The following is a 27,238-nucleotide window of genomic DNA, read 5'->3' on the forward strand; positions in this document are numbered from 1 at the left end:
TCTTTTAAGGACCATAGAAAACAGGAATGAGTAGTTTGAGGGGGTGGCTTTACTATATTTGAGCTTAGTGATTTCTGTCATTCATTACTTATTTTTAGATATTATAAGATGTTCAGATGTAAGAATATATATAGTTTTAAAAGTCCTTAGCAGATAACATGTCTCAAGTTCTTTTAAGGGCCATAGAAAACAGGAATAAGTAGTTTGAGGGGGTGGCTTTAGTATATTTGAGCTTAGTGATTTCTGTCATTCATTACTTATTTTAAGATATTATAAGATGTTCAGATGTAAGAATATATGAGTGTGGAATAGCTAGAGAAAGACAGACCATAAAGGGTAACTCTAAGCATACTAATGAAACGAAATAGAGGAATGATATGGAATCGACCCCTCAGCCTGGCATCTATTTCTTACTTTTTACCTACTTTTTACTTACTTTTCCTTAATTTTACTTGTTCAGATATATGTCATTATATGCATGTGTAATTCAGCAACAGGTAGAGGTAGTTAGACCATTCAAGGCAACGTGGTATTAGAGTAAAACGAATTAAAGCAAAGCTATGTAATTGTGACCAGACAGATCGAGGCGTGTGCCATTAAATATTCATATGGATTACCCCCCAGAAAATCAATATTCTTCCTGACATGCAACACGAAAATACGCCGGAAATCAAGAGAATGCTGAAAATTTTGAAGATATATGCTGTTACGAGGCAAGGGACCCTGAGCGGCCTTGGAAATAGCCTTGTAGCATAATGACGTGGGAGGGATAGAGAAGGGCAGGCATGGGGGATGGGGAGGATTCTCTGTCTGTCCTCTGTAAAGCAAGATATTTCCAACACTACGAGTTTAAAATGGCCAAGCTCATTTCCTTTAATACACCTTTACTATCACTCACAGGTAGATTATTTAGTAGGGAAAGTAATTAAGCTTGGGGAATACAGAGGAACAGGTAAATTGAGAGGGTTGGAGACAAATTCACAACCCTCAATACACCATTTTCACCTCTCTTACATACACTATTTAAGAGGGAAAGTGAGTCTGGGAATAAGATGGGACAGGTAAATGGACAGGTGATGCCGTTTTTCAATAATAAGAGAGAAAAAAGTAAGAGGGTGAGAGACGGTTGTTTCTGCCTCCATGCTGATGAATCTCTGAACGTTGATAAAGGAGAAAAAATAAGAGGGGCAGAGACGGTTGTTTCTGCCTGCATGCTGATAAATCTCTGGAACGTAATGCAAATGAGACCATGAACACACAGAGAACTTCAAATCATGGCATAGCAGTTGACACATTCCAGGGGCGATATCTTCTTCCCTGATTCCTACTCTCCACAAGCCCAAAGATACTACACATGTGCATATAGAGACATTAGTTAGCTTACATGTTTTTACTTTGACCAGCAAGTATCAAAGACCTTCATGTACTGAGATACAACTCCATAATTATATGACAAGTTTTCTCACACACCCATCTCACACCGCGCACACTTTTCTTTGCAGCTGATCGAGTAACTATATTAACCTGTGATATAAAGCCTTTTCTGTAACATTTAAATAGATGCTTTCGGGTTAGCCTTGCCTCGTGGATCATTGTAATACATTGTAATACTAATAGTTCACATAAAGACCCTCGATCGTTTCTTCTTTATCTCCGTGTCAGCCCCTAAACTTGAGATATACAATCATTCACCAGCACCAAGACGCCAACGCTGACCAATGGACGGTTCAAAGAAGATAACACACAAGATAAGTTCGTCATACAAAGAAGGGCCGTATCCATTAGTCAGCTGTCACGCCTGTTGCACTGTGGTCATACGGTCATACCCTTAACACCTGCACATAACAGCTCTGACCTGACTTACGAAAATTCACTCGTAAATCAAAACTCACATATGGATCTTCGACCTTCTTCACGCCCCACACAGTAACAACCCTCAGTTACTGTTTGCCGTGTCTCTGCAGTACCTAACATAACGATAAATAAGTTCCAAGAGGCATATAAAGGATGGGAGGAGCAGAAGAGGAGCCACGTTCCCTCTCGTGCATCCAGAGGGTCAGTTACGTGGTGGTGAATTCCCTGGAGAGCTTCTTCTACTGGTAAGCTTCCCACAGGTGTCTCCGCGATAATGTGCTTCTTCTTTTACAGGTATGCAAGCTAGGTTATTTCAGGGTGAAGTGCTGGCCGGGTGACTTAATTGTTCATTTGGTAGCTTTTTCCCTTCACACCTGTCCATAGTTAATTATATACTTCGAAAACACTATCTTAAAAGGCATTAGCGATTTTTCTATGCGACGTCTCATCTACTTTTGCTATAGTATTTGTTTTTTCAACGTAGCTTTTCATTTTGGCACCTGTCTGGTATCTGTCCTTTCTAATCTTCATGGCGGATGGATTAGTCTGGATGAAAGTTCTATAGCAGCCAGCAAAGACCTTAATCAGGGTTAAAAATAATCATGGGGTGACCTATATTGTGACGGAGATGAACGACGAGGCTACGCACAGACTGATATATAGCGTACGTCCCTAACTTTACCTTATTCGGCCTCGTAACTAAATCGATAACCAGACAGGGCTCGAACTTCAACCCCTGATACCCGCACAAGAAGCCTAAAGTCAGCAATTCATCCACCTTTATCAGTTTTAGGAACCTGTTTACAGTTCACTGGAAGGATTCTGCAGAGAGCTCCTTCAGATTCCTTGGTTCGCTCAGCAACAGGGGAGGAAGGGTAGTGGTATAGCATGACGGTGTGGTATTTCAGTGTCCCGGGGCTGAATGAATGACATGCCTTGCGTTCAATGGCCGGACAAATAAGTGCACGGTTTTCAAGGTTACGTCGGCTGGTCTTCGTGTTACGTGACTCAAATACCTGCGCCTCCACCCTACCCTATCGAATGCACCTGCTGATTCAATTTTAATGAGTTGGCATTTGCATCAGTTCTCTTGTTAAAAGTTAGAGGTATTATAATAAAGCTGTGGTTATGTTGGGATGCCTCTACCTCACACGTATCCACTACTACCTACTACTTTTTTCTTATAACAAAGGAGGCAGCTCAAGGGCACAAAAAAGAAAACAATAATAAAAAAAAGCCCGCTACTCGCTGCTCCCAAAAAAGAATTAAAAGAGGTGGCCGAAAGAAAGATCAATTTCGGGAGGAGAGGTGTCCTGATACCCTCCTCTTGAAAGCGTTCAAGTCGTAGGCAGGAGGAAATACAGATGAAGGAAGACTGTTCCAGAGTTTACCAGCGTGAGGGATGAAAGAGTGAAGATGCTGGTTAACTCTTGCATAAGGGGTTTGGACACTGTAGGGATGAGCATGAGTAGAAAGTCGTGTACAGCGGGGCCGCGGGAGGGGGGGAGGCATGCAGTTAGCAAGTTCAGAAGAGCAGTCAGCGTGGAAATATCGATAGAAGATAGAAAGAGAGGCAACACTGCGGCTGAATTTAAGAGGTAGAAGGCTATCAGTAGGAGGAGGAGAGCTGATGAGACGAAGAGCCTTTGACTCCACTCTGTCCAGAAGAGCTGTGTGAGTGGAGTCCCCCCACACGTGAGATGCATACTCCATATGAGGGCGGACAAGGCCCCAGTATATGGATAGCAACTGCGCGGGGGAAAAGAACTGGTGGAGACGATACAGAACGCCCAACCTCGAGGAAGCTAATTTAGCAAGAGAGGAGATATGAGGTTTCCAGTTGAGATTTTGAGTTAAGGATAGACCGAGGATGTTTAGTGTTGAAGAAGGTGACAGCTGAATGTTGTCGAAGAATAGGGGATAGGTGTTTGGAAGATTGTGTAGAGTTGATAGGTGGAGAAATTGAGTTTTTGAGGCACTGAAGGACACAAGGTTCCTTCTGCCCCAGTCGGAAATGATAGCAAGGTCTGAGGCTAAGCGTTCTGCAGCCTCCTGTCTGGAGTCGTGTACTTACTGTTGTGATGGTCTTCTATTGAAAGAAGTTAAATAATGCAGAGTGGAGTCGTCGGCTACTACTACTTTTTTTTTGATACTACATAAAAGATACCTCCACCCATGTTTAGTTTCTCGACACATAACCATGGAGGCTACTACTACTACTACTACTACTACTACTACTACTGCTACTACTACTACTTCTACTACTAATATTACTTCTACTACTACTACTATTATTACTACTACTATCTACTACTACTACTATATTATTATTACCACTACTACTACTACAAGAGGAGGGTATCAGGACACCTCTCCCGAAATTGACCTCTCTTTTTGGACACTCCTTTGACCTCTATTCAGGAGCAGTGAGTAGCGGGCTTTTTTATATATATTTTTCTTTACGCCCTTGAACTGTCTCCTTAGCTGTAAAAAACTACTACTACTACTACTACTACTACTACTACTACTACTACTACCTAAACACACCTGGTATCCTCTTCGCCAGGTATGGACGCACCGTGGCCTCACACCCCAGCCGCTTCATCGCCTTCTGCACCCTCCTCACAGGCTTGAGCTGCCTCGGGTTCCTCAACTTCGAGATCGAGAACCGCTCCGAGAGGCTATGGATTCCCCAGGTCTGGAGTGATTTGGTTTTAGAAGGTCATGATGTGGTGTTCTGGCTTCTTATGGTTCTGAGCGTTTTAATGTTTTTGAGTGATTCCTTAATCCATCTTTCTATCATTCTTCGGCTTTCTTTCCCTTTGGTTTTCATCGTTTCACTCTTCCTTCTTTTTATCACTCGTTTTGATTTTCCCTTCTCTATTTGGGCGTTTCATTCTTCCTTTTTTATGTCTTTCATTTTTGTTCTTTCTCTTCGTTCTTTCCTTCTTTTCCGCATCTCCCTCCAGCATCATGTAACCAAAGATATTATCCCATTGTGCATTGCTCGATGAACTTATGTCCGAGGAAACCTGCAGGGGAGTGTAAATGGCGCGGTAAACCCACAAATAGAAGAACAGGTAAAGAAAAAAACATCATCCTTGGGTACTGAGACCACAAAAATCTACGCATACCTGAAGATTAATTTACTAGCTTTACTCAGTTAAAATTCCGAGACGGTACGAATAGAGAAGAATAAATAGGTTATGTGACGATACGGATAAGAATAAAAAAATAATAGATAAAAGCAGGCCACGGCAAGAAGTCTAGAGCAGTGCATGGGATGACCGATAAGCTGCTGACCCTCACTAACACTCCGAGCCTTGAGCACTCGATCCCGATAACCGAAGATAATAATACAAGCAGAATCAAAGTTGGTGACCCTGGTTTGAGAGGCTATTTCTGAGTCTACACTTCTATGCTAATAACAAAATAGATAACCAGATGCCAGATGGGGGCCTGTCAAGTGGCTTCAAAATGCATGGGTCGTGAGTGCAATGCTTACTACAAAACTAGATTGCGGTAAAAAACTTTGAAGAACACCACCAGGGATAAGATTTACTTAATACACCTCTCCACATCAGTATATCAGTTTTAGGCCTATTAGGATACATAGGCATTAGAGCATTAGGAGTAGGGCTATCTCCCAAAACACTGGATGGATGAAAGCATAGGCCTATATTCAAAGTGCTCTATCAACTTGTCACAAATAAGCCTAGATACAAAGATTATACGTACTTATATATTATCTCGAGTTCGCTGTGCGCATGGTAAGACAGACACATTCATATATATCTTTTGAATGTGATAACAGGTCAGTCACGCGGAGCACCCCAGTTACATCTTCAGCATCCACGTGTAGATACTATAATAGCTGTGAGGCGCAGGGACACTTGAGGAGTGGCATTGACCAGTATGTCCTGGGCCTGCCCTCGCCGATAACGATATAGAGTACGATAGAGACGACGTGATTACTCTCGCATCTCCAAAAAGGGTCATTAACAAGAAGACATACTATAGATGAGCATGCTATGATTGTTATCCTTCCCCCCTATAGATGAGTGAGACATTGATTATAGCCAATACATTAATATTATCTAACAAACATAGACTTTGAATACCACAATTAACGAAATAAAATAAAGAAAATAAGTAACTAATATAAGTCAACACCCCAGTTACTTGTTATCATTCTACTACTACTACTACTACTACTACTACTACTTCCCTAGCCAGCCAATCCCACATATTTAGGTGGAGTCAGTAGGAGGATAGCAGGCGGGGCTTCTTGGGTCAACTGGAAGCAAACGGACTATACTACTACTACTACTACTACTACTATTACTACTACTACTACTGCTACTACTACTAACACTATATACGACTACTACCAATGATAATAAAACTTAATATTAACCATCATATCTTACTGAATTCCCGAATAATCTACAAGGACTACTCTACACGCCACAGGACTCCGATTACGTGAAGACTCTGGACTGGCAGCGAGAGAACTTCCCGCAGGACCAACGTATCGAAATGATCATGTATTCTGCGGAGAACGTGCTCACTGCTGACTATATAAGGGAGGTGAGGCAAGGGAGGGTGACGTTTTACCTTTCAGTTTGTCTTAATGTTTGCCTTTTTTAGTTGTCATATGATTCAAGCCCGTGTTTCGAAACGTATCGGTCGGGTTTGCTCTTTTTCTTTTCCTTTTCTTCTTTCTAGGTTTCCTTTTCCAGTGTCTTTTTGTTTTCGATTTTACCTCAGTTCGCCTGTTCGAAAAGCCTATCGTAGAAGTTGCTGGGCTCTCCATTTGATTGGTTATTTCTTTTAGATGTACCGGATACACGAAGAACTGACCTCCATAGAAATTACGAACAGCAAAGGTCAGCACTTCACCCAGAATGACCTCTGCGTCAGGTACAGTACTATATGAGGACAGGACACGAGCTGTTTCTATTTGCTATGACCTCTACTTGACCTGATATGAAAATACTTTGTTAGGTTCTGTAAATGTGAACGCTTTATCCGTATACTCTGTCAAATAAAACCAAAACGAATTAAATTATAGAGTAATAGGGTAGTCTCAAAGGCAGTAATGGCTACCTTAATACATCATAAGGAATTCAAGAGGGAACGAATGATTTACATAAATATTAATGTTAATGTTACCAAAAATCTATATACCTTATCAAAACGTGAGGAATGCGTAGTGTGTTTGCTGGGGTGCCATCAAAACACAATACTGACCTCTCTTTTAGCATACCATTATCTGCAATACGTTACCTTGTCCTTTTTCCGTCATCATCAAAAAATCTTATGGACCTGCAAATATGTTTCTGAATACACCTCAAAGCAGAGAAATCACACACAGATCTCACCTTACCTGTCCCCTTCAGAGTGCCAGCGCTGGGGGGCAAGCAGAGGGAGTCCATGCTGCAGCTGAAGGCCATGCTCTTCCCTGAACGAGGCCTGGACATGGAGGTGGACTGGTCGCTCATGGTGGACAAGAACATTTATTACCAGTTCTACAAGATCATGCCCACCGCCTGCCTCGAGATGAGTATCCTGGAGATGTGGGGCTACAACGCCACTCTCTTCGCCGGCCTGACTGACGAGGATGTGGTCAACGCCATCAACACCGTCACCATGAGGCACGTGGTCAAATATGTGTGCTTATAGGCGCCGTAAGTTTTAATAATACGGCCCAGAGTCGCAATGGGAGCCCGATTAGTTTAAGAATATGACCTTAACTCTCACGCCCCTCTCCGCAGCGCCACGTACTCGTACCCTATGAACTTCACGAACTTCCTCGGGGGCGTGGTTCGGAACGCTTCGGGTCACGTGGTGGCGGCGCGCACGGCCCTCGCGCAGGTGGTGATGCAGGTGGCCCGCTCACGCCTCGATTCTGGGGACGCGCAGAACCACGCTGGCCTGGCCGAGGAGGTGACTGGCTGGATGAAATAAATTAGAGAAGATTGTGTTCATTCCAGACTCGATGACATAAATTATAGTTGAGATTATGTACATTCCGGGCTCGATGAAACGGATTTTAGTCAAGATTATGTCCATTCCAGACTCGATTAAATAAATTAGTTCAGATTATGTCCATTCCAGACTCGATTAAATAAATTAGTTCAGATTATGTCCATTCCAGACTCGATTAAATAAATTAGTTCAGATTATGTCCATTCCAGACTCGATTAAATAAATTAGTTCAGATTATGTCCATTCCAGACTCGATTAAATAAATTAGTTCAGATTATGTCCATTCCAGACTCGATTAAATGAATTAGTTCAAATTATGTCCGTTTCAGACTCGAAGACATTAATTATAGTTAAGATTATATTCATTCCAGACTCAATGACATAAATTGTAGTTAAGATTATATTCATTCCAGGTTCAGATATCGGCGCGCTAATAAAACCAGTCTTTGCCTTGTACCAAAATGTTTAGATGATTAGCATGTGGAACCCAATAGCAGTCTTATATCATTTGGTATGGATAGATTCAGAGCTTCTAGAAATGGGCCTGAAATGAAAGGGTTTACAGAAATCAAGCCAACTAAGGAAGTAATAAGACCTTGCTTGTATGGCTCTTTGAGATGAGCCAACTGGGGAAAAGTTTTAAGATCCTGCTTGCAAAATAACTTAATAAATCCATTACTTTTCCCATTAGAAGAATAAATATGTACAAGTCCTGTCTGATTTAATGTAGCTGTCTCTCTTTTTGCTGTGGCGTGAGAGGTATATTACTCCTTCCTCTCCTCCCAAGGTGGACCCCGAGCTGCTGGCCTGGGAGGGGGAGTACATCAAGACCATGCAGAACATTGTGGTCGCCAGTGGCCTAGAGGTGTTTTTCCAGTCCCAGAGGAGGTGTGTAATGAACTATTTAATTGCTGTCGTTACCATCAAGAGTACTACCAAAGCAGTCTGCCTTCCCACTGTGTTTAGATTTTGGAGTGAACGCCAGTAGTATTTCTAGGATGTCCAGCAGGTTTTCACACAGTCTTCATCCCCCAGCTTTGGTGAAATTAGTTCCAACACCATCTTCGGGGATGTGTTCTTCCTCGCTTGTGGGAATGCCATCCTCTTCATCTATGTGCAGCTCATGCTCGGGAAGTTCAACATGGTGGAGACCAGGGTAAGTGTTATGGCTTTGTAAGTTTAAGGTATAACATAGGAAACAAAAATCATATATCTTACAATAGTAATAGTCTTATTTTTTCCTTGTATTTGATATATGTAATATGATTCTGCAGTGAGCAGTTGTCTGCACTCACTATTCTGCTCTATTGGTGATGTTTCTTTTGCAGCATGAATTAACCAACAGTGTTGATAAACTATTCTCTGTTGAGGTGCTTCTTGGAATAGAATTTTTCACTGAACACTTGTATTTACAGCCTGTCCTGTCTCTGCTAGGGATGCTCACCACCTACATGGCAGTCACCATGGCCTTCGGGCTGTGCTCTGCCATGGGCCTCCTCTACGGGCCGGTCCACAATATTCTTCCCCTGCTCATGATTGGCCTCGGAGTGGACGACATGTTTGTCATCGTCCAGTGCTGGCAGAACCTGGACCATCAGGTGAGTGCTCTGTCATTCTTTCCTTGTTTCCGAATTAAAACAGGCGCTGATGTGAAATTGCATATTAGGCACTAATGTATGCTTCCACCTTCAGGGGGTATTGAGGCAATCAAACTAAGGTAACTCTCTGTCTTACCTGTTTGTGAAGTACACATCTGCCTCATAAGAAATCCTGCAGCAACACCACAAAGCCACATATATATTTGCCTCCACAGGAGCAACAGCTGGAGCTGCGGCAGAGGATGGGGCAGGCCCTGCGGCACGCTGGTGTGGCCATCACCGTGACGTCCATGACAGACTGTGCAGCATTCCTCATTGGCTCCACTACTGTAGGTCTTCATGTGGCTCCTCTAGCTCCAAGTACTAATAGCTATGGTATACTGAGCACTAAGTCAAATCATCACCTAGATGGGAGTGCCAATATATCCACTCATCTCCATCTTCACTCCTCCACAGGTGTTGCCGGCACTCAGGTCCTTCTGTATCTATGCAGCCGTCGGGGTGCTGACCCTGTACGCCTTCCAGGCCACCTTCTTCGTGGCGTGGTTCACCTATGACCAGCAGCGACTGGAAGGTAAGGGCTTATAGAAGACTGAGAATCATTCACAAATTGAAATACAAAGGAAGAAATTAAATTGAACAAATTTATAATTATTTTTACAAATTAGATTTTACCTCTCATGAATTAGTATCCATACTTAGCAGTTTTTAAATTAGTCTCTGTGGCACAGATAAACGTAATGGCTTGTTCTGGTGCTACAAACACAAGGACTGGACGCCCAACAAGTGTTCTCAGGTAGATCTTGCCACCCTCTTCTTCGACAAGGTGTACTCCAAGGTGCTGCTGCTCAGGCCCACCAAGGTGAGGGCGGTGTGGTGAGGCGCCTCATGTGTGCAGGGAAGGGAGAGCAGCTTGCGCTTCCTAACATCACTCTCTGGGTTTCTTTTTGCTTCACACAATATTCCACCGTCATTAATCTTTTAGATTTAGTATTATGCAATATTTTAGCTTTCTTATTTTTTCCACTTCATTTGAAACTGAATATGGAGTATAGAAAAAGAGTACATTATGGGAAAACATATTGCTAACATTTCCTAAGCATGTTCTTGATAAACATTTGTATGTCTCTGTGTATCCTGCCAGAAGTAATGGCTCTCCTTCCTCTCCTCACCTCCAGGTCCTGGTGTTCCTGGTGACGGCCGTGCTGCTTGGTGTCAGCATCATGGCCATGATGAATCTGGAGCAATCCTTCAACCCAATTCTCTTCATTCCCCACTCATCATACCTCTTCCAGTTCCTGTCAAACCTCATGTACTTCTACCCTCAAGCAGGTGGGCTGTGAGCTTTAAAGTCATATGTGTAAATACTAAGATTTCCTTCTGTATTTACTGTTATGACATACCTCTTCAAAGATATTTTTTTCTCCAACTTCAAAAATCCCCTACTTCCTTATACCATGATGTAAAGGCCTCACGATGCATTCCTACCCTATTACATTGTATAATAAAACTTATAGTAGTAGTTGTAGTAGTATTTAGATGATTTGTAGGAGGCAAAAGTAATATATATATCTATATATATATATATATATATATATATATATATATATATATATATATATATATATATATATATATATATATATATATATCTATATATATATATATATATATATATATATATATCAAGATTTTTACTTACCACTGTTTAAGGTTCCTCGGCTAACAAAGCGTCTGCCTCGCCACAGGAGAGCGAGGCACCGTGTATTTTGGAGCCCTCAACTACTCACAAGAGCTGCACAAGATCGGCGAGCTGGGGCAGGCCATGGAGAGGAGCGAGGGCGTTGCGTCAGTGACTTCGTGGTATGATCTGATGGCTGATTACACCTGGAAGGACACAGGAGAGGGTATGAGAGGCTCGGGGTGCTGGTAGTGGAACGCAGGGAAAACATGCAGCTAGTGAGCCAGGTCATGTGTGTGCCAGTAACTGATCCTTCACCAGAGGGAGGTGATGAAGAGGTCAAGAAATTCAGTTTTCCCAACCAAATCAATAAATGGAATGTTTTACCAATTAAAACTCAGTCAAAGGTGTAAGTTTCATGAATTATAATGATAAAACGTGTTAAGAGATAGGACACGGCAAGCTCGATTCCATCCTATAAAAATGGAAATGGTTGTCAATATCTGTTGATTATTGTATGTAGGTAAATTGCCTATTACCTAGAAGTAGTAGATGTTAATGTATGGAAAGAATACAACTTTCTGTGCATAGTGCTAATTTGGGAAACATTTTCAGACATCAGAGGAAAGGAGCTGAACGCAACCTTCTTCAGTGAGATCCTGTCCTCCTTCCTGTTCTCTCCGGCCGGCACTCGCTTCCAGACCTACTTCCACTTTGCCGGGAACCTGACCCTGGCACAACCCGCACCCAGCGTCACAGTCAGTTACAAGTCCTGGAAAGAGCCTTGTGCATTTGAATATCGTCACCTTCGTAAACAAACCACCCAAGTCATTATTTTCTGCTTTTGAGGAAATCGGAAAAGAACTGTCATCATCTCATTTGGCTTAAGATTTAGGCAGAAATGAAAAGGCCAATTTCTAGAACACTCAAACCCTGCATGACGAAGGCAACTATACAAAAATGGGCGTCACATGTTTGAAAAATTGATGTAAACAAAAACCTGGAAATTGCTGAAAAGTGACAGCAACTATTTTATGAGGGTGACGATATTCACTGTATATGTGCATGTAGATTACACTATAGGGAATATCCTAGTGATCCATTCCACTGACTCATCTTCTGTAATTTTGATTCCCAGCTTAGTGAGTTTGTAGAATAAGTTTGATGTAGTAAAAGAAAAGCACTCACCATCCCTTATTCCTTACAGGCCTGCAAGTTTGACTATCAGCATGAAACACTAGAAGGCAGGGATGAGCAGATCGCAGCCATGGACAGAGTGAAGGATCTCGTCAGGGAGGGGCACTTCTCAGGTAAAATGATACTGCGCCAAGTCAAAAAACTCTCCAAACTTGAATCTTACTATGTGAACTAATCGTGTAGCTACCTCAGAATAATTTTGTGTACGAACCAAGAATAAACATCATAACTGGCGCCACTATAAAAACTGCCTGTGCCATGATGGGCTTGGGCCGACCATCTGGCCTCTGAAGAAAGGGGTCAAGGGGTTAAATTCATCGGGTCCTTGCCTTTTTTACTTCTTCTTTTTCTCCTTTTTCTTCTTTTTTTTCATCTTCTTTCTCTTCTTCTTATTATTATTTAGATCCATGAAAGGGCACCAAAGGAAAATCAAAATCATGTCTTCTATCTTCTGAACCAACTGTCTAAACTCTAAAGGAAGGATATTTTTATGCATTATTCCAGAAGTGGTGTTTAGAGGCTTTTTCCAACAGATGTGGCGGCAGCAACAGCTTTCAAGTATTGCAGCTGGGAGACCAACAAGGTGATCATGGAGGAGCTGGTGCGGAACCTTTGCCTGGCCATGGGCGCTGTGTTCATCATGACCCTCCTCCTCCTGGCTAACCTGGTGGCCTCCTGCTTTGTGCTGATCTCCGTCACCTTCACTCTGGTAGGTGTTTCCGGGCATGCAAGTAACACCATTCACTTCATTATCACTTCATTCCACACCAGAGTCAGTCTAAGGCACAGTAAAGTATGGCTGTGAGGTATACAGCTTGACACATTTCCAATAAGTCTGTCTGGGACCCATGTAACCTTCTTACCTTTTATGGAGAACCACCAGCAGTGTATCTTTGTAAAGGGTTTTGCTTGCTCAACACAGATAAATACGTAGATATGTATATACGACACAGAACAGATGAGATTTTTGAAGAATTTACTTGCACTAGATGGCTGGTCAGATCTTGGTTATTAAAAGTAATTGGGTAAAGTTGATAATATATGTAATGGGTTATTTATATTTGAAAACTACAAGCCTATATTTAGCACTGTGAGAGTAACAAGACACCTCTCCACCCAAGACTGACCTCTCTTCAGACCCTCCCCAGCATCTCCACTCTTTCATCCCTGTGCTGTCCAATTCCCTGATGCAAGAGTTTACCAGCATCTCCACTCTTTCATCCCTGTGCTGTCCCATTCCCTGATGCAAGAGTTTACCAGCATCTCCACTCTTTCATCCCTGTGCTGCCCAGTTCCCTGATGCAAGAGTTTACCAGCATCTCCACTCTTTCATCCCTGTGCTGTCAAACTCCCTGATGCAAGAGTTAACCATTTTGTTCTTTTCCTTTTGTTCTGGCAGCGTCTAGTGGTTTTTTTTATTTTTATTTTTATTTTTTTGCTGTAATAAAATAAACCTTAGCCCTGCACTGCTTCCCTCAGATCAATGTGATGGCCCTGATGACCTGGTTCGGCCTGACCATCGACATAATCACCTGCATCAACCTGGTTCTCAGCATTGGTCTCTGTGTCGACTATTCCGCTCACATTGCCCTCCACTTCATGCAAGTACGTTCTCCTTTGTCTTCATCTTCGTTTTCTTCATTTTCTTCTTTTTCATGTTTCTCTTATTATTATTATTGAGATCCATGAAAGGGCATAGAGGGAGAATCAAAATCATGTCTTCTGTCTTTCCAACCAACTGTCTAAACTCGAAAGGAAGGATATTTTTATGCATTATTCCAGAAGCGGTGTTTTGAGGCTTTTTTCCAATATATACCAAGTGAAAAAATAGCATCAAACATTTCTATAGTTACTGTTTTAAGAGGCTGAGAGTTCACTGGCTAACTACTCAAGAGGTGGATGGTATATAGGTCTCATAATGGTAATGGGAAGCTGTCACAATGGTAAGGGGTAGCTGTCAATGTTAATGGGTAGCTGTCACAATGTTAATGGGTAGCTGCCAAGTATAACCTCATTCCCCTCCCGGCAGGTCAAGGGGTCGAGGGACGAGAGGGCCAAGTGTGCGCTGAGAGAGATGGGTCCACCAGTCATCAATGGGGCCTTCTCGACCTTCCTCTCCTTTGTCCTCCTCGCCAACTCGGATTCCCACGTGTTCCTCTCCTTTTTCCAGGCGAGTTTTGCCAATTATTTTTGTCTGGTTATTGCTTGAAAATGTCCTGATTCCAATGTGAAGAATCCTACATGTTCTCTTTTAGTATACATGAGCAAAGACACATACCGGTCTTTAAGTATTTAGTACATTTATAGAGTACATGTTTGAATTATAGGACTTAAGAAGATGTTTTATTGTTAGTGAGAATCAGCTACTTACCCACTTTCTCTTTCCACTGGTTCATGTAGATCTTCTTCGGTGTGTTCATCTACGGAGTGTTCCACGGGCTGGTGTTCCTGCCAGTGCTGCTCAGTGTGCTGGGCCCAGCGCCGTACCTCAAGCCACACCACCTGCCGGGGACGGACCAGGACGAAGGCCACCAGGGCTCCCTCAAGAGTTGGCTCAGACCAAAACCCCTGAGGCAAAGAGAAGGCAGATAGGGACACTTTGATTCCTATATATTCTTTTTTGTATATTGATTAGTAAGTTTATGGTACCTTTATAATCATATTAGTAAGTGTTCATGGTGTAAGTTATGTATACAAGGGTGCACATCGTAAAGAACTCCAAAAGAGAGTTAAGTGTGTCTTCAGTAATGCAGCACTGATTTTGATTATTAACAAAACTGAATACAATAAGAATAGGCATCATTAACTTTGACATGAAATGAGACATGGAGTCATCGTCATCATTATCACCATCATCATCACCCATCATGTATTTGCCCCACATGTGACTTATTTGTATTGTCACCCTTCACACACCAGCTCACTCCTCATACTTTACAGATCGATGCTTCTAAACATGTTCATTGTCACTCCTGAGCCATCATATTTTTTTGTGCTCATGCCACAAAATTTTGCTCTTATTTACTCAAGATTCCTTTGTGACCTTGTGCTGCCTACTTGTCTGGTTCACTATCAGGTTTTTTTCTTCCAGCTCCTCTTCTGCCTTGTGTTACTCTCTCCCACTCATGGGAATATCTACATCTCTTACCAATCATGGCAAATGGGTGTTTGAATTTCACCTGTTTACTGCTATACTCTTTACTACTTTATTTTCAAAGCTTTTTGATCCACACATTCACAGCACACTATTTTCACCTCATCTATCCATCCATGTTGATGTTAAGCACCCGAGGGGACACATTCCTGCCCGAGCAAACCACCGCCAGCCATGAAGACATTCATCTACATGTACATAAACTTTAGTAGACCATTTCTCCACCACAGAAATGCTTCACTGCCATCAGAAACATTTAAACCATCACTAAACAATCCAAGACTTCTGCAGCTTCAGACATGCAGCAACACTTACTTCATAAGGCTGTTTTTTCACCTAATGGTTACATGAAAATCTACTACTTTCCAGTGTACTCCACCCAGCTTTACATTTATCCCGGGAGCACCCACCCACATCTGGTTCATATTGAGACTTTAAGTACTCATTTTTTATACAAGCTTCCTAGCCTTTGAGTGAAGGTTATCTACTTTGAGGCTAGTGAAGCAATAATGCCAAACTATTAAGAAAATTGTATGGGAAAACTCTTGGCAAGTGTTCTTTTTGAAATGCCCTTTGTTACTTGAAGGTTTGGTTGTGGTTCCACTGTTCCCATTGTTAAGTTATGGTTTCATAGTTTTGAGGTGTGTGATCCAAGACGTGTGAAATGCTGCAAGTGTTCTCCCTTGCCTAAAATGCACTCTAGTAAGTCAGGAGCCCGAGTTTTATCGGGTAGAGTGGCATGTTGAGGAATTATGTAAACTTGAAGATTCAGATCCTTCGTCTCTAAGTTCTCATCATCTACCTGAAAGTGTTTGAGGTTCAAGTAAGTAAAAATCTTAAAATTGCATAATATCTTTAATAATGAGTAACAAATATATAAAAATAATTACTTGACAATGCACGATTATGTATTGTATATCCCCGTCACCAGTATTATGCATACTCTCATTTCCCTCTGTGTCCTGACTGTTACTCCACAGCCAAGGAGACAAACACAACAGTCCTTAGACGCACCAAACACAGATTGGTGGAAGAGGAATGTCCAGGGGAGGAAAATATTCTAACATGGGAAAATAAATATTTGAATTGTCCAACAGAAAACAGACATAATAGCTGCACTATGAAACCATAAAGGACAGACAGGAACACTCATGAATATCATTACATCACAGATATTTTCTTCGAGATAGAAGAAGAGATTTAAGTCAATATTAAAAGTACATTACTTAATGAGATTACATTATTGTTTGTGCATTTAAGATTCAAATTACCTAAAAAAAAATGTAACTTATGAATAAACTGTGTACAACTGGAATGTCTTGAGTTCTTCCCTATCACAACACGCTGAGAACCTGCCAGAGGTCACTTCCTACTTTGAGAACTGAATCCTTAATTCCAACTTAAGAATGGAAGAGTTAAGTAGTATTAGAATGGTACTCACCAAGGCACTTTCTTCCCCTCGCCACTCACTGCAGATCCTAGCATAATTTTCTACCAGAATTCACATTATACAAAATTTATAACCAATAGATTACTTAATTCATACTGGAAGATTACAAGGATGCTTAGTTTGCATCCTTATCATTCAGCATAAATAATGAGAATCTGATCCTTTACCAGCTGGCCATTGCTACTGGACTCTCATTGAATGGCCTTTGCCCCCCCTGCAAATACTGCACACCACGTCATGCCCAATTCACAAACAAGTAGGTCACAACAACTACTACTACTTGTGAATGATGAGGTCCCAGGTGTCCCTCCATGCAAGGCTCATGACCTCGTTGGCGGTGAGGTCACGGCTGCCGTAAGTTACCGGGGAGAAGAACCAGAAGACGTAGAGGACGGCCGCCATCCACAGCCCCACGCCAGCCAGGTACGCCCGGGCCAGGCGCGGGGCACGGAGGTACTCGGCGAGGAGGTAGTGGCCGTGCTCCACCATGGCCGCGAGGAGACATACCTGTGAGAGTGGTAAGTGTTAAAAACGTGTGTATCAAAGGGGAGAAATAGGACAAAACAGGAAAATGTCAGGGTATGTGGTGTAGGGTGATCACCCCCCAAAACTTACCTTGAACACATAGGCAGGCATGTAGTGGTGCAGGAAGAGTGTTCGGTCCACCAGGAAGTACGGGAAGTAGTGGACAGCGTATCCAATGCCCAGAATCTATAACAAAATATATTAAGACAGTTACGTGATCTTACTAATATTGCATGTAGGAGGGTAATGTGGGTCATATCATAAGACATTTCGTCGCCCAAGAACACATATTTGACAAGGCTTTCGTAGGAGTTGTGGGCATTTCCAGGAGTAGTTTTGTGACCCTGGCGGTAGTTTGACCCTTCCTCTGTCCCGTGAGCCTAAAGAAACACTCATTAGGACCTGATTGACCCCCTCTTTGACCTTTAGAAATAGCTGATGTGAGAAGCGGAAGTGTTTATGACCCTGGTGGTAGTTTGACCCTTCCTCTGTCCCGTGAACCTAAAGAAACACTCATTAGGACCCTATTGACCCACTCTTTGACCTTTAGAAATAGCTGATGTGAGAAGCGAAAATGTCTTATAATACCAGCCCAAGTCACCTCTTTAAACATGAGCCTGATATTCCTCTGTTATTACTTGATCAAAGATATGCTGCATAACCCTTTTGCCATGCCTCACCTCTCCTACTGAGCAGAACTTATTCCATGCTGGCTCGGGGAGGTCATAGCACGACCTCTGCCGCCGCAACAGGTACACGATGAAGAGGCCGAGGTAGCCCACCAGGGACAGCGTGCCCGACAGCCAGACCACAATGTTGCCGAGGAAGTGAACTTGAGCCTGAAAGTACAAAAAAACAGGATGTATTTTCTTAACTGAGTAAGTATAAAAGATTGCCAAACAATAGATGACAATACTACATTTTATATTCATGTTTGTATCAATGTTCAAAAAAATGATATGGCGGTCAAAAATTGTGTCATCAACTACAGAAAGTGGAACAGAACTGAAAAATGAACAAGAAAAGCAGAACCCAAACCTCTTTTTACAGTTAAGAAAGATAGAAGGAGACTTAAACATTAAATTAAATGTTAGTTATTGCAAAAGACTATACTGTGCCCTTCTTACAACCTTTCTGAGGACTTAAAATCAACACAATGACATAACCTTTCACAGTAACAACACAAATACCTTAACTAAGTCTCGGAACACTAACCTCATAAAAGCAACAATAGACAGAACAGCAAGACAGTCTATTACAGTAACACACCTTTCACAGTAACAACACAAATACCTCAACTAAGCCTCGGAACACTAACCTCATCAAAAGCAATAACAGACAGAACAACAAGGCACTATATCAATCCCCTCAAACAACCACATCCGAAACACTTACGTTGCTGTTTGCCGAGATCCAGTACGCCACCCCACGCTTCAGGAAGAGCCAGTCGAGGGGCTCCGAAGCGTACATGTGGCCAGCGACATTCTCCTGGTTGTTGAAGAGCATCTTATACTGCAGCTCGTAAAGTTTGTTCCAGAAGGTGAGGTTTTTGCGCTCCATCGGGATCATCTCGGAGCGCAGCAAGTCCTTCTCTCGCTCTTTCTTGTCCTCAGCTGGTTAATGGCGAGAAATTAATTTGTTAACTATATAGTCTTGGTGGTAAGATAAAGCATTATTTTTCCATAGTTGCGGTGATGTGAAGAGATTAATGTAACCATTATCATCATAACCCTTTTTATTCAAGTATGTGAATGATAAGTAAATTGGTAACAGTAAATTGGTCCAGAAGCCAAGTCAACTAGCCAGAAAACATTGAAATCCGTCAAAATACTAGATGTGTTAGTAATAGAAAGATAATATTTGAAAAGACTAAATGAAGATTGATTAACCCTTTCATGCACCCCGACACGATTGGCAGCAAAATGGCATCGTCTACATGAGCTTTTGACTCGAATCGCGTAAATTTAAAAAAAAAAATTGACAAAAATAAAGTATCTTTCAGAATTGCATGAAAGATCCAAGCTAGACCTATAAAATAAACTAACTGTCAACTCTCTCGTGCTGTTGGATGTGAAGTGATGATTGCCTGTGGTTTAGTTGCCTCTCAGCAGGCAGCCTGTGAGCGCGGCTGTCGTCCCTTTAAATTGTTTTTGTCAGAGTCGATAAACTTCGCTATTTATTTGCATTTCTTGATATTTTTTTCTTTCATAAGGCAGAATAATTTCTTCCAAAACCAACAATATATAATAATGCCAGGAAAAAAGAATACTCGTGGGTGAACTCGATAAAATTTTTGCCGCATGGTCAAGCCATTCCACAAGGCCCCTCCGGGGAGCCCCAGACGGATGTCGTAGTGGAAAGAGAAACTTATTAAACTTTTGGTGCGTGAAAGGGTTAACTAGCCATTATAATCCGTTTCCTTACTCTTGCTGTATCGGTGTTCCTCCACGTTCCAGATGGTGTCCTCCTGGTCCAGCACTTTGTCCGTCACTACCTCGTGCTGCCGGAAGCCCCAGTCTGGCAGCTGTCGCCCGGAGAACTTGAGGGCCTGGCTGGAGTTGAGGTGAATCAGGCGAATCTGCAAGATAACACATGACTATTAGAACTTACTTTACTTCTTGTGTAACTATTGTTTTGATATAACTTTGCGTGTTTCTGAACTGCAATTTGGTGACTCAAGCTTTCCTTTATAAATGTGATATAAAGAGCATCAGTTCATTGTGGATAATAACGACATGACAATTAGAACTCATTTTAATTTTTGTGTGGACGGATATATTCAAATTAAGGTACTGTTATGATATCACTGCATTTCTACACTGCAATCTGTTGACATAAATTTCCTATATAAATGAATAATGGTTTAAAGTTCAGAGCATCATATCATTATCTGCTAACTATGCAATTCACATATCATAACATCATTTCATTGTGTTCGCTCTTTATATGATTTACGTATTATATCACCTGGCTCTCCACAGCGTGCCACATGCCATCCGTTGCCTCGGGGTTGAGGATATCCACGCGCCAGGTGGTTTGGGCAGGCATGGACACGTTGTAGTCAATGTAGGCAGCCACCTGGAGAGTCAAGAGCACAGAAGGTGAGAAAAATATCCAACACACTGGTAAGGAGACGTATGAAAGGTTTCTCGAATGCATGATATTAAATGCAGACTGATCATTACTGTGTGTGGGTAATTTTTTGCTATTGTTTATTTATTTTTATTATGGCAAGGGAGACAGCTCAAGGGGAAATAACAAAAACAGCAACAAAAAGGTAAAAGAGAGATCAATTTTGGGTGGAAAGGTGTTTTGATGATAAGGAAATAACTGGAGAAACATTTACTGAACAATGAAAGGAAAAGAGTAATGATAATTTTAAAACAAATGAGGAGACTTTGGCGATCGTAATAGCAGGAGGAGGAAAGGACAAAATGATGTACCGAATTGACTCAAGTTATTTAATACAGGAGAAAGATGATTGTGGTGAGTGATACGTGTGAAAATAATGCCATAAGGGAGAGGAACAGTGCGAGAAGATTTAGGAGTGTTAGAAATAGAGGAAGGATTAGCACTGGACCGAGCAAGATGGAAAAAGTTCATCACAAGTCCAACACCCAAGAAAGAGAGACGATTGACTATAAACAAAGAAGGTAATGCCACAAGAGGACAAGCAGTGACAGCCGCAGCATCAGACGTCACCTCTTGGTTGTGCGGGGACATGGCAGCGGCGACGTCATGGGCGTTGAGGGCACGAGAGGTGAGGCCGTGAACCAGTTGGATGATGTCGCCGTTCCTGATGGGCTCCTGCGGTTCACTGACGACCATCTCCTCCCTGCGCACATTGAGAATTAGGTTACATTGTTTTATTGACTGGCTGGGTGAATGGCTGACTGAATGGTTGACTGACTGGGTGGATGAACATTAGATTGCACCATTTTTTGACTGGCTGGGTGAATAGTTGACTGGCTGGGTGAATGGTTGATTGGTCGGGTGAATGGTTGATTGGGTGAGTGAATGGTTGATTGGGTGAGTGAATGGCTGACTGACTGGGTGACTGACTGGAAGAATGGGTGACTGTCTGGCTGGCTGGCTGAAAATTAGACTACACCATTTATTTATATGCTACGTTTACTCACATCACTAAGATCTCTTCCTTCCTATACAGAAAGAAAGTAATATAAGGGAACCAAACCTTACAATTCCTAAAACCAATCTAATATATGTTTAAAAAATCTATATATGTTCCACGATCCTCTAGTTCTTAGCATAACATTACGTGTCTTACTTCTCCGGCTTCTTCACGATCCACCAGTTGTTGACGTCCTTGTAGCTGTAGCACGTCACTTGTTGTTGGTGGGAGGAGCCTCTGCCGTCAGCGTACTTCACGGGGTACACCGCGTCGTGGGAGTGCAGCCAACACGTGCGGCCGTGGGTGTGGCGCAGCGTGATCTGCGAGCCGTGGAGCACCTTGACGGGCTGGTTTGCGACGATGGATGCCAAGCCGCCCTGAGGAAAAGGAAGAGTCATCAGAAATTTTGTATTTACGTTGATGACAGCAATAACATAGAGGAAGAAAATGTCACTGAATTGATATCTAGAGGCAAGTATGGGATGGCAATACAAATAACAATACTCATGAAGATTACGAAAACCTATGAAAATTAAGAACATCATCAGCAGGGGCAACAAGTTTCCCGGGATGTTAGAATCTTAACCCGGTAGCTGTAGGGATCATGTTTCTTAAAGGTCCCTCAAAGCAAGAAAAATGAGAAAAAATCATCACTCATGCAAACCATTTCATAATATGTATCAATGTATTTGTCATCATTTTATGCATCATCTATTTTGGGGGGTCTTTATCATGGCACAAATTTGGCCCGTCGCTGCTTACGGGTTAAATACACTAGAATGAGAGAAGAAACGACAATGCTGCAGGAAGGTAAGTGTTAATTTTTGAGATCAGTAACGGGTATGAAATCAACTCACCTCCAGACTGGCTTGGAACGCTGAGGTCATAATGTTGTCATTCGGCCCGGCTTTGTAGAGCAGGTTCAGGTGGACGTAGAAACAGCTAATGTACAGTGTCAGAGGTATGGTTATGAATACAGCGATTCGAGTCACTAGATGTCCCAGCAGCTGTCTCTCTGACACCAAGCGGTCGCCAACCATCTCCCAGAAGTCCCGGGCCAGGATGCCGACGCCCAGGAGCAGCGTGAAGATGCCGAAGTATCGCACACTGAAAATAAAAACAAAAATAAAAACAAAATTAACTTTCATTTATGCATACCACAAGAAAGTTAAGTCTAGTGGAGTGTACTGTAATTTTCTTTTCCTTTTCCTTTCATAAGAAGTAAAATTTATGCCTTACTTAATCCACTGCTTGTACTCCCTCTAAAAAGAAACTTAGGGTCAAATATGCCATCCCCTTACCAGACACAGGCCCCTAGGGATGCCGCGCCAAGGGTGAGGCAGCCAAACCAGGGCAGGCTGTAGGGGCGGGAGTAGAAGCGGCGGAACTTGAGGATGCAGAGGAGCCCGAAGAGTCCGAAGAAGAGGAGAATACCCTCCATCAGGATGTACCGGGACTGTGCCAGCATCGCATTGTCTGCAAAAACGTACAGGCTTATGTAACAACTAGAGCTAGAAAGGTACAGGTGGATTATGAGGTGAAGGTAAGGAAATGCAGAGAAAAAGTCAGTTATGAAGTTCTTTAAATAAGTAAATATCCAGTTAACAATGGGTCACTTGTAGCTGTGTTGTGTATTGAAGCTGCATCTCCTTGGTTAATACATTACGACTGATCACGGGAGACTGCCTCAGCTCGGGATTCTTACTCCATCAAACACTTGGAATATATTCATGGAGAGTGTAAGTGAAAAAAAATAAAATAAAAAGGAAAGGTGCCTGCTACTACTGGTATCTACTCAAGAAATATGAATAGGGACAATGGTTAAAGCTCCCTCAGATCTATTAGTAGTAAAACAGTAATACTAGCCATGACTTGCAATCACACAAAAAAAACCAATTGCAATCAAATCTATTAGTAGTAAAACAGTAATACAAGCAATGACTTACAATCATACAAAAAAAAAAGCAATTGCAACAGTTACAACATCCGTCAATACCCACCGAAGATCATGAGGAAGGCCGCCAGAGCCCCCGTGTAGTGTGAGAGGCCGAGCTCCACCAAGAGGTTGTACACGGTGGGCATCAGGAGGGAGCCAAAGAGGGCCGGCACCATCCTCATGGCCGCCACTGGTACAAGGGCGTCATACGGGGTGCCGATGCGCTCGAACTTGAAGGCTCCTGCGACATTAGGAACGGGAATGAAAAAAAGGAAAATGAGGAATGGAAGTAAAATCTGCACTGTAATTATCAGTACTACATCCACTTACAGAAGGAGAGTGAATGAAAAAAAAAGGAAGATGAGGAATGGAAATAAAATCCTCAATATGATTATCAGTACTACATCCACATGGGAATAATGAACAATAAAAATGCTGTTAACCTGGTAGCAGCAGGGATCATGTTTCTTAATGGTCCCTCCAAGCAAGAAAAATGAGAAAAAATCATCACTCACACAAACCATTTCATAATATATATCAAAGCATTTCTGATCAGTTTATGTATCATCTATTTTTGGGGTTTATATCATGGCACAAATTTGGCCCGTCACTGCTACACGGTAAAGCCACAAATTTGGCCCGTCACTGCTAACGGGTTAATAGACAAGAAACTATTAAAATAAGGAGCAAAATTACAAAACCAAAGTATCACATCACAAATTCTTACACATTCCTCTGCCATTTAAAGAAGCCAAGAGCAGAACTACAAAGGAGTGGTGTGCAGTACTAGTCACACAACTCATACATAAACTGCATCTTCCTATCCTTGCTAGTGTTGCCATCATAATAGGCGTAGCAGGAAGGGAGAAGAAGGATTAGTAGCAGATTATGAAAGAAAAGGAATCAGAACAACAAAGTATGAGATGCGAAGTGAATTTAATTTTGTGATTCATATACCTTGAAGACAGCAATGGGGTAGAGGAAGAAAACATCACTGAATTGATACCTAGAGGCAACTATAGGATGGCAATACAAATAACAGTACTCATGAAGATTACGAAAACTATCATGAAAACTGATGTAAATTATGAACCAGGCTTAACATAACTCTTCGTCCACATACCGTCAAAGCCAGCTAGATATGCCGCAAGGGCCACCAGCTGTTTTCCAAGAGGCGGCTGGGAATCAAAGAAGAAAGTGTTTTGCATATATAAACCAGCGTACTTCCCATAATGAAGCTCGTCAAACCTGCAAAATATTTTCATCACAGTGACTAGGCTGGGAGGGTGCGCCGAGGACTTTATTAACAAAAACAAATTCTTATTAGTATGTATGTTCTTATTATCATGATTTATTAAAGATTTCAGGATTTAAATTTATGATTATATGATGAGCAGTTAGAAAAATGTCAAGATTAAAGTTTCCTGTTGTAAGATTATATTCATTTAATTACTGAACAAAAAAGGAAACAAAAACTCCTATTAAGTTGTGGTTATCATGGCTAATTTATTCGAGTTAGTTTAATCTGGTCTATGGATGAAATTTCCTCTTATTTATGTGTCCCTTTCAGCATATGCCTAAGCTTTCCCATACCAAACATCTTTCTTCCACTTTAAAACTGCTATATTATTCTAAACAGAGCATTTCCATTGACCACCTCTGACCCGACACTCTCTCTCACTCTGTCTCTGTCTCTCTCACCCTCTCTTTGTCTCTCTGAAGGCTCTTATGATTAACTAATATGCTATCTATATAAGTTATCATTTATCTGAACTCCTAAAAAGTCCAAAAATTTTCCTTCACAACATATGAAAAAAGAGGACTACATATAAAAATGGAAAGAAAAACAGATATAACTTCATCAAATACATTCCTTATAAGTCTATCAAGCATTACCATATAGCTAGAACAGTACTTAATGAGGTTTTTTGTCTCCTGTTTTTGGTTTAGAATCGCTGCCCTTGTACTGCTTCCACTGCTATAAAGAAATAAAGAAATAAAAGGTTAATCATATAGTCCACTCACACGACGCCTCTAGGAGTGTCGAGCCGCCAGATCCGGGTGAGGAAGGAGACCACGAAGAGGGTGACGGACATGCCATCGAGGTGCAGGCTAAGCTCGAGGGGCGGCACGTCCTTAGCGGTTTTGGCACGTTCATTCTTCTGCTTCTTCTGTGGGGAGGCGCGGGGGGCTTTAGGGCTGGGCTGAGTCTTCTTGGCGGGGGAGTCATCCGTGGGGGGCGTGCATGGGGGAGTGTCATCGGGGGCTGTCTCTGGTGGGGGGGTGTCCGGGGCTGACTCACCATCACCCTGCAGAGAGATTATTCATGTTAGTTATTAAAGGAAAAAGGAACCAAGTCAGTACAGTCAAAAGTGCTATTGGAAAGGTAATATACTACTTAAATAACAATTCAACTTCCTGTAAAATTAAGTTAAGAGATGCATGGGCAGTTAGTTTTCTAATAATAATAAGAAGAAAAGGAAGAAGAAGAAGAAGGCGAAGAAGAATTAAGAAGAAGAAAAAGGAGAAGAAGGCAAACAAGGAGAAGAAGAAGAAGAAGAAGGAGGAGAAGAAGAAGAAGAAGAAGAAGAAAAGGAAGAAAAACAAGAACAAGAAGAAATAGAAGAAGTAGAAAACGAAGAAAAAAGGCTTTATCGTACTGAATCACATGAAAAAAAAAAATACTGTAAACAAAAGAAACGCAAAAACAACCTCATCAAACACAATTTCCCATAAGTCAGCCAAGCATCATAACAGCTAAATCATACACACTCTCTCTTAACTGCACTTTCAAGCTTTAATTGTTACATAAAGGCGTCTTGCGGCTCTTGTATGCACGACCCACGCACGAGGCAGCAGTAATGGTGACGGATCGACGCACGGATGGACGGACGCCGCCACATGGTTGCCGGCGCCCGTCCACAGCCGCCAGCGTGAGGCCATCAGCAGCGTCTTCACTTTCACTGCGCGTCCCCAAACACCTCCGTTAAACACACACACTGCCACACACTACACCGCCAAGCACCTACCATTGCCCCTTCCCTTCCCCTCACTATACTTGAGAGCCATTTCCAGTCCCCACTATTGCCCGTTCCCTTCCCCACACTATACTTGAGAGCCATTTCCAGTCCCCACTATTGCCCGTTCCCTTCCCCACACTATATACTTGAGAGCCATTTCCAGATTCAAGTCCCTTTAAGCACGTTTGTAAGCTCTCAGCCAAAGCAAAATACCACTAAAATGCCTCGTAACTAAACTGTTTGATGTTGATATAGAAAGGGGATTTGAGGAAAGCACACAGGAAGCCTCTTAAATATCAAATCAATCGCAAAATGCTACAAAAATTCCGAGTAGTTGGTATGGAGGGCAAGAAGTATGAGGAGAGCACACGGGAATTCTTTTTAATATCGTCAATGCAAACGCAAACTACTAAAATTCCTTGTGCTATAGTGTTTAGGGTTGATATAAAAGGTAATACATTTGAGGAAAGTACACAGATCTCTTTAGTGTCAGGTGTTGAGTAGAAAAAAAGGGACAGTTAAGAAGAATATAGATTGGTTTGGGTGCTAAAAATGACTCCGTGAAGGTTTATGGGAGAGTGTTATACGGGTGTGATCCTTGGCGTCTCCCCCCACCTACAACCTAATTATTACCCTGCCACTGCCTTCCACAACTGCTATACATCCCTTAAGAGTCCAGGGTTGGTATTCTCAAACGCTC

At 42.0% G+C, this 27,238-nt stretch overlaps 2 protein-coding genes across 2 annotated transcripts; one reads left to right on the forward strand and one right to left on the reverse strand.

The window, feature by feature from the left end:
* The first annotated feature begins 1,757 nt into the window (after positions 1-1,757).
* Positions 1,758-16,790, forward strand: LOC126999480 (protein patched homolog 1-like). The gene is made up of 20 exons (XM_050862108.1): positions 1,758-2,099; positions 4,421-4,550; positions 6,328-6,444; positions 6,692-6,777; positions 7,257-7,511; positions 7,632-7,803; positions 8,633-8,733; positions 8,881-9,001; positions 9,261-9,443; positions 9,659-9,772; positions 9,900-10,017; positions 10,175-10,305; positions 10,622-10,775; positions 11,192-11,350; positions 11,740-11,882; positions 12,332-12,434; positions 12,855-13,030; positions 13,801-13,926; positions 14,351-14,491; positions 14,722-16,790. The coding sequence occupies exons 1-20, from the start codon at positions 2,008-2,010 to the stop codon at positions 14,911-14,913; spliced, it is 2,814 nt and encodes a 937-aa protein (XP_050718065.1). The 5' UTR covers positions 1,758-2,007; the 3' UTR covers positions 14,914-16,790.
* On the reverse strand, positions 16,317-25,827 carry LOC126999479 (protein O-mannosyltransferase 1-like; the record flags this gene model as incomplete). The annotated part of the gene is given in 13 exon segments (XM_050862106.1): positions 16,317-17,432; positions 17,541-17,636; positions 18,131-18,289; positions 18,846-19,063; positions 19,875-20,028; positions 20,418-20,528; positions 21,153-21,285; positions 21,739-21,959; positions 22,440-22,689; positions 22,884-23,058; positions 23,583-23,759; positions 24,642-24,766; positions 25,544-25,827. Coding segments are annotated over 13 exon segments (2,334 nt in total), but the record flags the coding sequence as incomplete, so codon positions are not given.
* Positions 25,828-27,238: the final 1,411 nt, after the last annotated feature.

Source organism: Eriocheir sinensis, chromosome 16 (assembly GCF_024679095.1).
Source record: "Eriocheir sinensis breed Jianghai 21 chromosome 16, ASM2467909v1, whole genome shotgun sequence".
Classification (NCBI taxonomy): Eukaryota; Metazoa; Arthropoda; class Malacostraca; order Decapoda; family Varunidae; genus Eriocheir; species Eriocheir sinensis.